At 37.0% G+C, this 10,766-nt stretch overlaps 1 protein-coding gene across 1 annotated transcript; it reads right to left on the bottom strand.

Moving 5' to 3' along the window:
* Positions 1 to 516: 516 nt before the first annotated feature.
* LOC126427929 (piggyBac transposable element-derived protein 2-like) lies at positions 517 to 1,071 on the bottom strand. Its single transcript, XM_050089823.1, has one exon. It carries the CDS (start codon positions 1,069 to 1,071, stop codon positions 517 to 519), a length of 555 nt encoding a protein of 184 aa, XP_049945780.1.
* Positions 1,072 to 10,766: the final 9,695 nt, after the last annotated feature.

Genomic DNA, 10,766 nt, shown 5'->3' with positions numbered 1-10,766 from the left:
AAATTTATATTCCATAATAAAATATTCTAGGAGGTTTCACAGTGAAACCACTGGGCTGTTAATGACCATTTTCATGGCTACATTTTCTTATGAAATTCAGTGAAACAATTTTATGTTTTTGTTAAGCACAAACCCACATTACACATTTTGCGGAATGATCTTGTTTGATGTGGTGGCTCTTTAGCAGTACCACAGTGTGCACATCTCGGAGACAGTCCTTTTTCTGGCATATGGGGTGCACTGTCAAGTCGCTTTTCTGGTGCAACAAATGGCTTGAATTTGTTCTGCTGGATCTGAGATCTCTTGTGATTAGGAGTTGATGACAAAATTGCTCCAACTAGACCAGCAGTTACAGACAGTCTGAATTGCTTCAGAGTTTTCTGATCGTTATCACAATGTTCATTATAAATGATGCAGGCATTTATAACAGTGACATCAAGAAAGTGCCAGAAAATTCTGTGCCACCATTTCTTGCTTTTTCTATCAATCTCATAGATTGATTTCAACATGTCAGATTTATCTACAAGCCCCCATATAGGTATTGTAATCCTTTACAATATCTGGGCACAATATTTCTGTGCGAGAACCATCTTTGGATTTCCGAGATCCTGTGTTCATATTTTCAATGTTGTGGAAGTTTGAAAGAAACTGTATTGGTTTACGATCTTTCCAAACCAATGCCGTGATACCTTGGCCACTACAACGAAACTGGAACTCTCCGCGGGACATGTTCTTTTCATTTTCGAAGTCTTTTGGGAACCCAGCTCTGCCTTTCCTCACTGTCGCACAGGCATATATTCCTTGTTTCTTCAGATCGAGCATCAGGGGTACAGAAGTAAAATAATTATCAAAGTACAGCTTGTGATGCTTTCCTGTTAATTCTGAACTAAGGTGTTTTACATCTCTGGCACCTAGACACTTTTCTACCTCCTGACTGATTTTCCCAGTATAAAGCTGAAATTTGGAAACATAACCAGTTTCATTTGCCATTATCCAAACTTTGTATCCATGTTTTATGGGTTTTTGTGGCATATGCTGCTTGAGGCTGGATCTACCTTTGAAACGAATCATTGATTCATCCACAGCAAGGTGTTCTGTTGGCTTATAACTTTCTGTGTACCTCTTGCTAAGATAGTCCAATAGTGGGCGTATCTTGAACAATTTATTGAAGCCTTTTTCTCCCTTTTTTGATTGCTAGCTGTTATCATTTGCATGAATATGGTCTAGCAACCACAAAAATCTATTTTGAGGCATGAGATCTGAAATGTATGAATCATGGAGAACTGGATCAGTGGACCAATAATTCCTATATGAAGGATATTTTTTTATACCCATTAGTAAATTTATGGCAAGAAATTTCTTCATTTTGTCAATATTGGTTGGTTTGAAAACTGTGGAACCTCCAAGCTTTTGAGTTGCATATAAATTTGTTTGATACACCAGACGGTCTAATAAATCACCACCAAATAAGCAACCAAATATTTCAGTGGAACTGGATTTGTTAGATGAGATACTTGAACCATATTCTTGTGAAAACTCAGTTGTTGCATTTGACAGTATCTGTTGCACCTATTCAATATGCTCATTTATTTCTGCATTGTCATCACACACATCGCCGTCATTGTTGCCACTACTAATGTGAACAGAGTCCTTTTCAGCACAAACACCTTCATTCACATCCTCTTCAAATTCAACTACACTCTCATCAGGTAAAAGAAGTCGAAGTTCTTCATCAGTTTCGCCTGATTCACTTCCAGTATCCAAAGCAGCCGACTCAGTATCACTTGGAATTTCAGCAAGTATGTCCACTAGCATATTTGTGGTTAGGTCATAAGCTCTGAATTGCTGATTTACTTTTGATGTTGGTCTATTATCCATAATGATACACTGTAAAGAATAAAAGAATTTACCATTTGAAGGTCGTTATGTCCCAGTGGTTTCATTCTGATACCACTTACATATTCATAAAAAAAACTAAACTTTACATTATAATTATAAATAAAAATATCTTCCAAATATCATAAAATGAAGCATAAAAATAATCCATTACCTGAAATTCTTATTATCTGCTGTATATACGTCACAAAACAATTTTATGTGAAGGCTGTGTCGAAAGCACATGTACTCAGCACAGCACTACACAAATAATGCTTTTACCCGACAACAATCACTTCGTTACCGCAAGTAGCTGGTGCTGACGCTAGATGTCACCAGCAATCAACGTGGGGTGGTGGTTTCAAGAATGAACCTCTGGATTGCAAAAGCAGGCAAATTAAAAATGTGGTTTCAGACTGAAACCACTTGGCCGGAAAGGGTTAAAGCATGGTCCAACACATAAACAACCCTGGGATATTACTTCCCAAAGCAACCAACAGCCCCGCCCGCAAACAACCAGCACTGTCAATAACTTAATGTTATGGCAACAAAGTAAAGAAGGCCTTTCTTATTCACTGAACACATTGTCACAAACCCAGGCACGGTATGCAGATTCATTACAAACCGGTATCAGCAAAGTTAATGGACAGTAACCACATTGCAGTTATCATAATGTGAAGGCATCTGTACACATGGGTGGTGAGTAGGGCTTGTTTGAACATGAACTAAAACTGTTCAATCAGTTTACGTCTCAGTTCGGGAAATCTCATGTTGTGTTAGATCTTTTGATCTGTCTGTGATCCAGTGATTTTTGTTGGTACTATCAAGACGACCTATCTTAACTTTTCTAATGCACAGTGGATTTGGACAATAAAATGAACTGTGAAACGTGAACTGAAGTACCTTCAAGGGTGTAGGAATGCTGAGAAATGCTGTAGGGTTTTGAAACAGTATAAGCGATTTTATGTTTCTATATTGAGGATGTGCCGTCTGTACATGATGCCATTAAGAGTAACGAAATAATAATGTTATTACATTAACTCTTTTTATTTCCTCTCCAGCCACTTCATTACAGTAGTTCACTGAACAATCCTTCACTACCCATGAGTATCCTCATTTTACTTCTTTGGTACTCTATTCTTCTTCTTCATGGATGGATCACTGAGGACCACGCATAATCAACATTTGTTAACCTTCCTTTTCACCTAGTATTCCTTCATACACAACAAATGGGCTAGTTTTCATTGCGCAGACCACATGTGTCAGTTTTTCTCTGTTCTTCCTCAAACCCCCGTGTGTTTGTAATTTTTCTGATTTTATTTCTATCATGTAGATTTGGAGACCCTAATTCTCTCAGGTCTTTTCCCATCTGTTTGTACCAGTTCGGTCTTGTAGTCTTCAAAAATGTATGGATTTTGTGCGTTAACCTGTTTGAGTCCATTCTTTCTAAATGCCCCATGAATTGGATTCTTCTCATGCACAATGTGTCTATTATTTTGGAGATATTTTTATATATTTCTGCATTGGGTTTTGGATAGTGCACACCATTTTTATTTTGTGTACCTAGGATTTTCCTCATTATTTTACATTCTTTAACTTCTAATTCCCCTTTTAGTGTTTTGTGTTGAAGATTTAGTGTCTCAGATGCATAGAGAGTTTCGGGCTTAATTACTGCTGTGTAGTGTCGTATTTTGCAGTTCCATGAGAGACCCTTTTTGTTGCAAATGTTTTTTGTTAACTGGAACGCCGTCACCATTTCCTGGACTCTTGATCTGACAGATTTCTTTTCATTACAATTTTCTGCAATCCATTCACCTAAATATTTCAATTCTTTTACTCGAGAGATGTAGTTATTGCCAATTTTGAAATTGGAAGGTGCATCTTTGATGTCAGTCATAAATTTTGTTTTTTCAAATGAAATTTCTGATCCTATTTTTGCTGCCTGCTCTTGTAATAATTCCAGCTGTTTCTGTGCATCGATAATGTCTTGGGCGATCAGTGCCATGTCGTCAGCAAATGCTAAACAGTCTTATTCTATGCCCTTACATTTTGGTCCCAGTCTATGTGCTGGTGCACCTGCTTTTCTCCATTCTTGAACAACTTTTTCAAGAGCACAATTGAAGAGCACTGGGGACAGTCCATCCCCTTGTCATACTCCTGTGTCTATTTCAGATTCTGTGCTCAATTCTCCCATAAATTTTACTTTGGATTTGGTCTCCGTGAGTGGTTTTTTTATTATGTTTGTTGTCTTTTGATCTAGTCCAAATTCTGCTAACACTTCAGAAAGGGATTCTCGGTCTATAATGTCATATGCTTTTTTAAAGTCGACAAATGTGATGACATAACTTTTGTTTGAAGTACTATGCAAATATGTCATCGAGTTTTTCAAGTTAAAGATTTGTTCTACGCATGATCGACCTTTCCTGAATCCTCCTTTGTATTTGCTTAGTTTTGAATCCAGCTGAGGTTCTGCTCTGTTTAATAGAACTTTAGACAGAATTTTGTATGTTGTTGACAATAAAGAGATTCCACGATAGTTGTTGGGGTCTGTTTTACTTCCTTTTTTGTACAGAGGATGTGTGATTGCTGTCTTCCAATCTATGGGGATTTTTTCAGTTTTCCAGACTTCATCTACAATTTCTTCAAGTTGTGCAGTAAGATTTTCTCCTGTATTTTTCCATAATTCTGTGATGATTTGGTCTTCTCCTGATGCTTTGTTATTTTTTAGTAACTGAATTATCTCTTTAAGCTCCTGTAAACATGGTGGCTTTGAGTCTGGGTTTCGTTGTGTATGGCGGGACCCAAATTTTTCTGCAGGCTTTCCACAATTCAGTAATTTAGAAAAGTATTTTGCAAGAATTTCACGGTTTTCGGTATTGGTATGGGCAATTTGTCCATGTTCATTTTTGAATTGGAGTGATGGAGGAGAGTACTTTGTTAATTTTTGTTTGAATACTCTGTAGATATTTTGGGAATTGTTTTTCTTGAAATCATCTTCTATGTCTTGCAATTTTTTGACTTCGTGTTGTTTATGGACTGTTCGCATTGCTTTTGTGACTGTTTTCCTGATATCTTTGAGATCTTCCAGGGTCTTTTGATTTTTGTTGAACAACCAATTTTGCCACGGCTGTTGTCTGAGATTTATCCGTTGGTCACACTCGTCTGTCCACCATGGGTGTTTGTGTGTTCTTGTTTGCGTTGCTACAGTTTTAGCTGCTTTTAAAAGTCCTACTTGCAGTTGTTGCCAATTTTATGGTTTTAAATTTTATGTTTCTTTTGTAAATTGTTCATCACCATTTATCTTTTGCACATCATATTAATGGTGTGGAGATTTCTTAGTGCATTTTCTTTTTTCTGGAATGACATCTAGGGAGAATTTAGTTGGGTAATGGTTGGAATGTAGGTCTTGTCCGTTAAGGACTTTTAAGTTTCATAATTTCTACTATATTTATGTGGGAGATCATTACATGATCCAACTGATATTCACCTAGTAATGGGATTCGGTGAGATCCATGTTTTGGTTTTCAAGGCTCTTTTCTTGAAAAATGTCGATTTGGAAAAATAGGTCATGGTTTTTGCAGATTTCAATGAGTCGCATGCCCTTCCGGTTGGTCTGTGTATGTCCTGACCATTTGCTTACCCAACATTGATATTTCTTTTCTTTACCAATTTGGGCATTGAAATTATCCATAAGGATTTTGGCATGGTTATTTGGGATTTTTTGGAGAATATTATCTAATTGGTTCTAGAATTATTCTATTTCTTCTACTTTGTTTTTGTTAGTGATGTTAGTTGGTGCATGTCTATTGATTAGAGTGTATATCTTATTAGCTGATTTTATTGTCATCGTGGAGAGCCGACCCGAGTAAGATTTGAAAGTGGTGACTGAATCAAGTATTGATTTATCTACTATAAATCCAGTTCCAAATTGTGGACAATTTGCCATGGCTCGTTTTCCAGGTTTTCCTTTGTATATACTGTATCCTTCAGAATCAAAAGGTTTTCCATCTGTGTATTGTGATTCCTGAAATGCGAGAATTTTGATTTTACATTCTCTGGATTTGTCCAGGATGTTCTTTAATTTTCCCATTTTTAAGAGAGAATTTACATTAAATGTCTTTAGCCAAATGCTCGATTTTGGCCTGATTTTGTTACTACGGAGTTTTTTGGCACTCCGATTTACCTCCATGCACATTTCTTTGGTCTCCCCAAAATCCCAGTAGACCATTTGCAGTTTTTCAACTGTCGGATTTGACCCACTGGTAGGGTTGCCATAATCTCGGAATCCAAAACCAGGACAAAACTTACGGTCACCGTAGCCGATCGAAGGAAATAAGAGGAATAAGGAGTCCTCATGCCCATAAGCTAAGGGAAATGTGCATTTGATTAACGATCCAGAGTTTAGGAAGGACTGCTTCATTAAGAAAGCATTTATTACAAAAAATAAGAATATGCATTACATTATTCAGTACACGAAGTTCTATTGTCATCATTTGAGCTTTTCTTATACCAATCGTATTTCTCAGAACCTTGAATAGATGAAAGGAACTTAATCTGGTTCTCAATCAGTTTATGAAATTCACTGCAACTTACATTTTTCATATTGTACTGTATTTGCATCATTGCATTAACTGATTTTACTGTTAACCTATTCCTTTCTTCTGTCCACTGAGAATTCATGAGGGAAAGGACTCTCTCTACATTGGTGTTATGACTGGGAATGGAGAAATAAAATTCCACAATTTTCAGCAACTCTGAATACTGCTCACTAGAAATACAATTATGAATGAAGAACACCCATTTCTTATGCGACATCATATTCTCAAAACTTTCATCTTTGACCTCCCCCAAAACACACTTTAATTTCAGTACTTGGTCAAAGGGAAGGGACTCATTCAATTTACAGCTTGTGTTTTCATGCATCCACTTGAATGTCTTTTCAACATTTTTCCATGAAGGTACAGTCTTTAGCAAAATCCAGTCAAAATGTTTAATATCAGACAAGGGCTTACTCCATTTTATCAAGTAATCAATAACAGTTTGATAGAAAAGAGAGACTTCCCCTAGAAATGTAGACTGCTGATATTGTGTGAGGTCAGACATTAATTCTTTAACTTTAGACGTAACGAAAACACACTGTTTTCTCTCTCCTAAAATTTGCAGTATATTTTCTAGCTCCAGTCTTACCTCATTCACTGATATGTCTTCCCTCTCAATGCTGCTAACTGCCCTCTGGAAAGGATTCATTTGTGCATACAAGAAGAGCAGATACATTTCACCAACAGAATCAGAAAAGAATTTCTTGAGAAGGGAAGGACATGTATCAAGTGAAAGAAAGTAAGACTTAAGTGCCTTAAACATGTGGATGAACCTCTCTATAGCAGGAAACATGGTGAGCCACCTGGTTGTTACATGGAACTGTGAAGAGGAAAAACGTATAATAGAATAATTTTTCTAGGAAAACAACGATTTCAATGGGTCTGTGTATAATCGTAATGTTACTCACCCGCAAATTTTGCAAAAAACAAAGATGATGTGACTTACCACACGAAAGCGCTGGCAGGTCTATAGAAACACAAACAGACACATACATACACACAAAATCCAAGCTTTTTCGTCTTTCCCTCTCCTTCCCTCTTTCCTGATGAGGCAACAGTTTGTTGTGAAAGCTTCAATTTTGTGTGTATGTATGTGTCTGTTTGTGTTTCTATTGACCTGCCAGCGCTTTCGTATGGTAAGTCACATCATCTTTGTTTTTAAATATATTTTTTCCGCGTGGAATGTTTCCCTATATATATAATATTATGTTCCTGGTATCAAATACCCTTTTGGGTTGTGACTACATTAATCAATAAGCATTTTCATTTGGAATTGACTCCATCCCAAATGGACCATGATATATGAGGAGAAACTTTGATTTCGCTGGTGATTTTCTTGGACCTTGGTCTTTACCAAAGCTAAATCACTTTCCTTAAATATAGTGGCTTTAGCCTTTCCATTATGCCTAGGTTTTCTCTGTTGGGCCTTCTTCTGTTTTTTAAATTTAATTGACGTAAGTACTAGCTCATTTCTCTTCAACTTATCTCATGGGGGAACTAATTTCCTCTGAAATGATATTAGTTGGGTCCTCTCCTAACATGAACTCACAAAACACAAATCATGCCATGTTGTGCCACTTGTTGTTGATGATTCCCTTAAAATCAGGTATCAACTTTGCCCAGGTTGTATTCTTCTGATGTCAGAAAGGATGGCACAGTCTGTCCATTTCCTTCATAACCCTTTCGCTACACATGCCCTGAGGAGAATAAGGTGTTATTCTAACACGCTCAACTCCTTCTGACTGTAGGAAACCTTTAAATACCTCAATGAATTCCTGACCATTGTCCTACAACATAGCATCAGGCTTGCCATACTTACAAACAAAAATTTGGAACTTTGTAATCAAAGTTCTACCAGTTGCTTTCTTAAGAGGAAAGAAATTCACAGGTTTGCTGAGTGTACATTGTTGCTCCATTGGAATTGGGTAACAGTCTTAACAAATCCACAGCCAGGAGTTCTAATGGTTTATTGAGGCCCTGTATGGGACCTGCACCAGCACACCTTTTGACATTGGTCACATGCTCCTACCAACCTTTTCATCTGCTTCCATGTGTTATCAAATATAACTGTCTCCTGCAATTTCTCAATGCATTTTCATGCTCAGTAATGCCCATAACTTTGATGCACAAGCTCTATTAGTTTATTTATGTGATGGTCAGGAAACAAAGTTACCATTCCTCCGCATCTGTGTCATTCTCCTAAATAGTGCACCGTTGTGAAGCTTGTTGAAAACCTTTACCTTTGTATGCTGATTCGAATTTAAAATTAACTTTGCAGTCTTTAAATGGGGATAGACATACTGTTCCCTTCGTAGTTCTCTGCGTATCTTCCTACTGACAACCTCATTTGTGGTACCCTTCATACATAGTATTCGGATTTCATCTGACAGGGTTTCCTTGCTCTGTTATAGGCATTCTTGACAAGACATGTGCAATTAAATTATCTGCATCCTTTACATATCAAATTGTTGGAGGCGCATAGCCCAACAGGAGAATGTTGGATACTTCAATCGACGTATCCTCTGAAAACCTAAAAGCCTTGTGATCCATTAATACCAAAGTTTTGTTCCCCAGTAAATGCCCTTCTGGAACTTCTTGTTCTTATATACAGTAGTTCAGCAGATTTTAGGGTCCTGCTTGTGAATGCAATAGTAGGTTGTTTATCCTCTCCTGCCAATGCCAATGACAGATATTCGTTGACACAACAAATGGCCTGCTGAAATCAGGATGGAATAAGATTTGGCAGCTGGATACTTCCCTTTTGAGATACTGAAAAGCTTACTCACACTCATTTGACCATATCGATACAGCATCTTTCTTCAATGAATTATTGAAGCAAGGGGCATTAAAAGTTTGCTTTGAAACAAAATTACAGTAAAAACCAAACAAACCAAATATGGGTATTAATTCTTGCTTTTTCTTTGGACTATGGAACTGTTTTATGGCTTCTAATTTCTCTTCTTCAGGCCTAATAGCCTGTGTACTAATTATGTGCCCTAAGAACTTAATTTCTGATTTGACAACCTCTACCTTACTCAGTTTTCATTCCCCGGCTGTTAACATTGCACTCATTACTTCCCTTTATAATTGACAATGCTCTTCCCAATTGGGAGTGGCAAAGAGAATATCATCTTCATATACGACCAACGTTTGCATTAATTTAGGACCCAATACGTGTATCATCACTTTAATGAATGCACACACTGCAGTGTTGAGATCAAATGGCACAACACAAAAGTAGTAGCAAAGACCATCATGCAGAAATGCAGTGTACTTTCTTGAGCCTGGGGCCAACCTTATATTCCAGTACATGTAAAATCAAGGAATGAAATAAATTTTACAACATGACGTTTTTAAAGCAGTCGATCTACTTGCACTGGGTGGACACTTTCTCTGTCTACTACATCATCAATTCTTCTTGTGCTCAACTCTTAAGTGTACACTCTCATCATGCTTAGGAACAATCTAGATTGTTCAGTAAATTTCCAAGATGACATCTCTCTCTCTTTCCACAGCTTCCTCTTTGCATATGGTACAACATGTACTTTTGCCACAAATTTCTCATGGGGTTATAATGTTAGTTCACACTCAAATCCTTAACCTGTCCTGGAGCCTGAAAGATAGCTCCTTGAACTGCGCAAGTACTCTCTTTAAATCTTTCTTTTGATTACTAGGTGAAACCTAATTCTCTCCACTTTACCCTTTGTTTACTCCAAAGTATTGTTTATTTTGGGTTTCCTTGGTAAATTCCTTCTACTTCCATTTCTTCTTGTATTATAAATGCTTATTGCTTTTGGTATGCCATTGTCCTGGCAACAATCCATAAAGGAAATACTCAAGTTGTCCCCCTCAGATCTAAATTGGTCTTTAAACAATACTACTAAATCTTGTCCTTGCACACATACCTCCATCTATTTACCCTCGAAGTCTGTTGAGCAATTACATTTTTTAAATCTACACATACCAAAATTTTTACTCAAATTGTAAATTGTCGAGAAATTTTGGTCTGCTCAGCATCATGGGTAACCATACTTCATTTTAACAGCTCTTGAAAGTTTCCCTGTTGCACCTAAAATTTTCACACCCATTACTGGCAAAACAGAAAAATTTTCTGTCTTTAGGATAGATTCTTAGAATTCTTGGACAAATCTAACGCTTCTGAACCACTACCTAGTACAGTGTCTGCAGTGGCACTTACTAATTGGGCAGTTGTTATTGGATTCACATTATTAATAAAATTACTATTATTCTCTTCTTCTTCCAAAAAATCATTATCTCCTTCCTAGTAAAACC

Source organism: Schistocerca serialis, chromosome 12, assembly GCF_023864345.2.
Source record: "Schistocerca serialis cubense isolate TAMUIC-IGC-003099 chromosome 12, iqSchSeri2.2, whole genome shotgun sequence".
In the NCBI taxonomy this organism is placed as follows: domain Eukaryota; kingdom Metazoa; phylum Arthropoda; class Insecta; order Orthoptera; family Acrididae; genus Schistocerca; species Schistocerca serialis.
The sequence above is the reverse complement of the archived record's forward strand: the minus strand, read 5'-3'. Positions and strand labels throughout refer to the sequence as shown.

Bases quoted from the DNA above. Each gene is read 5' to 3' on its own strand.
- LOC126427929 (XM_050089823.1), bottom strand. From the start codon at position 1,071: ATGATTCGTTTCAAAGGTAGATCCAGCCTCAAGCAGCATATGCCACAA.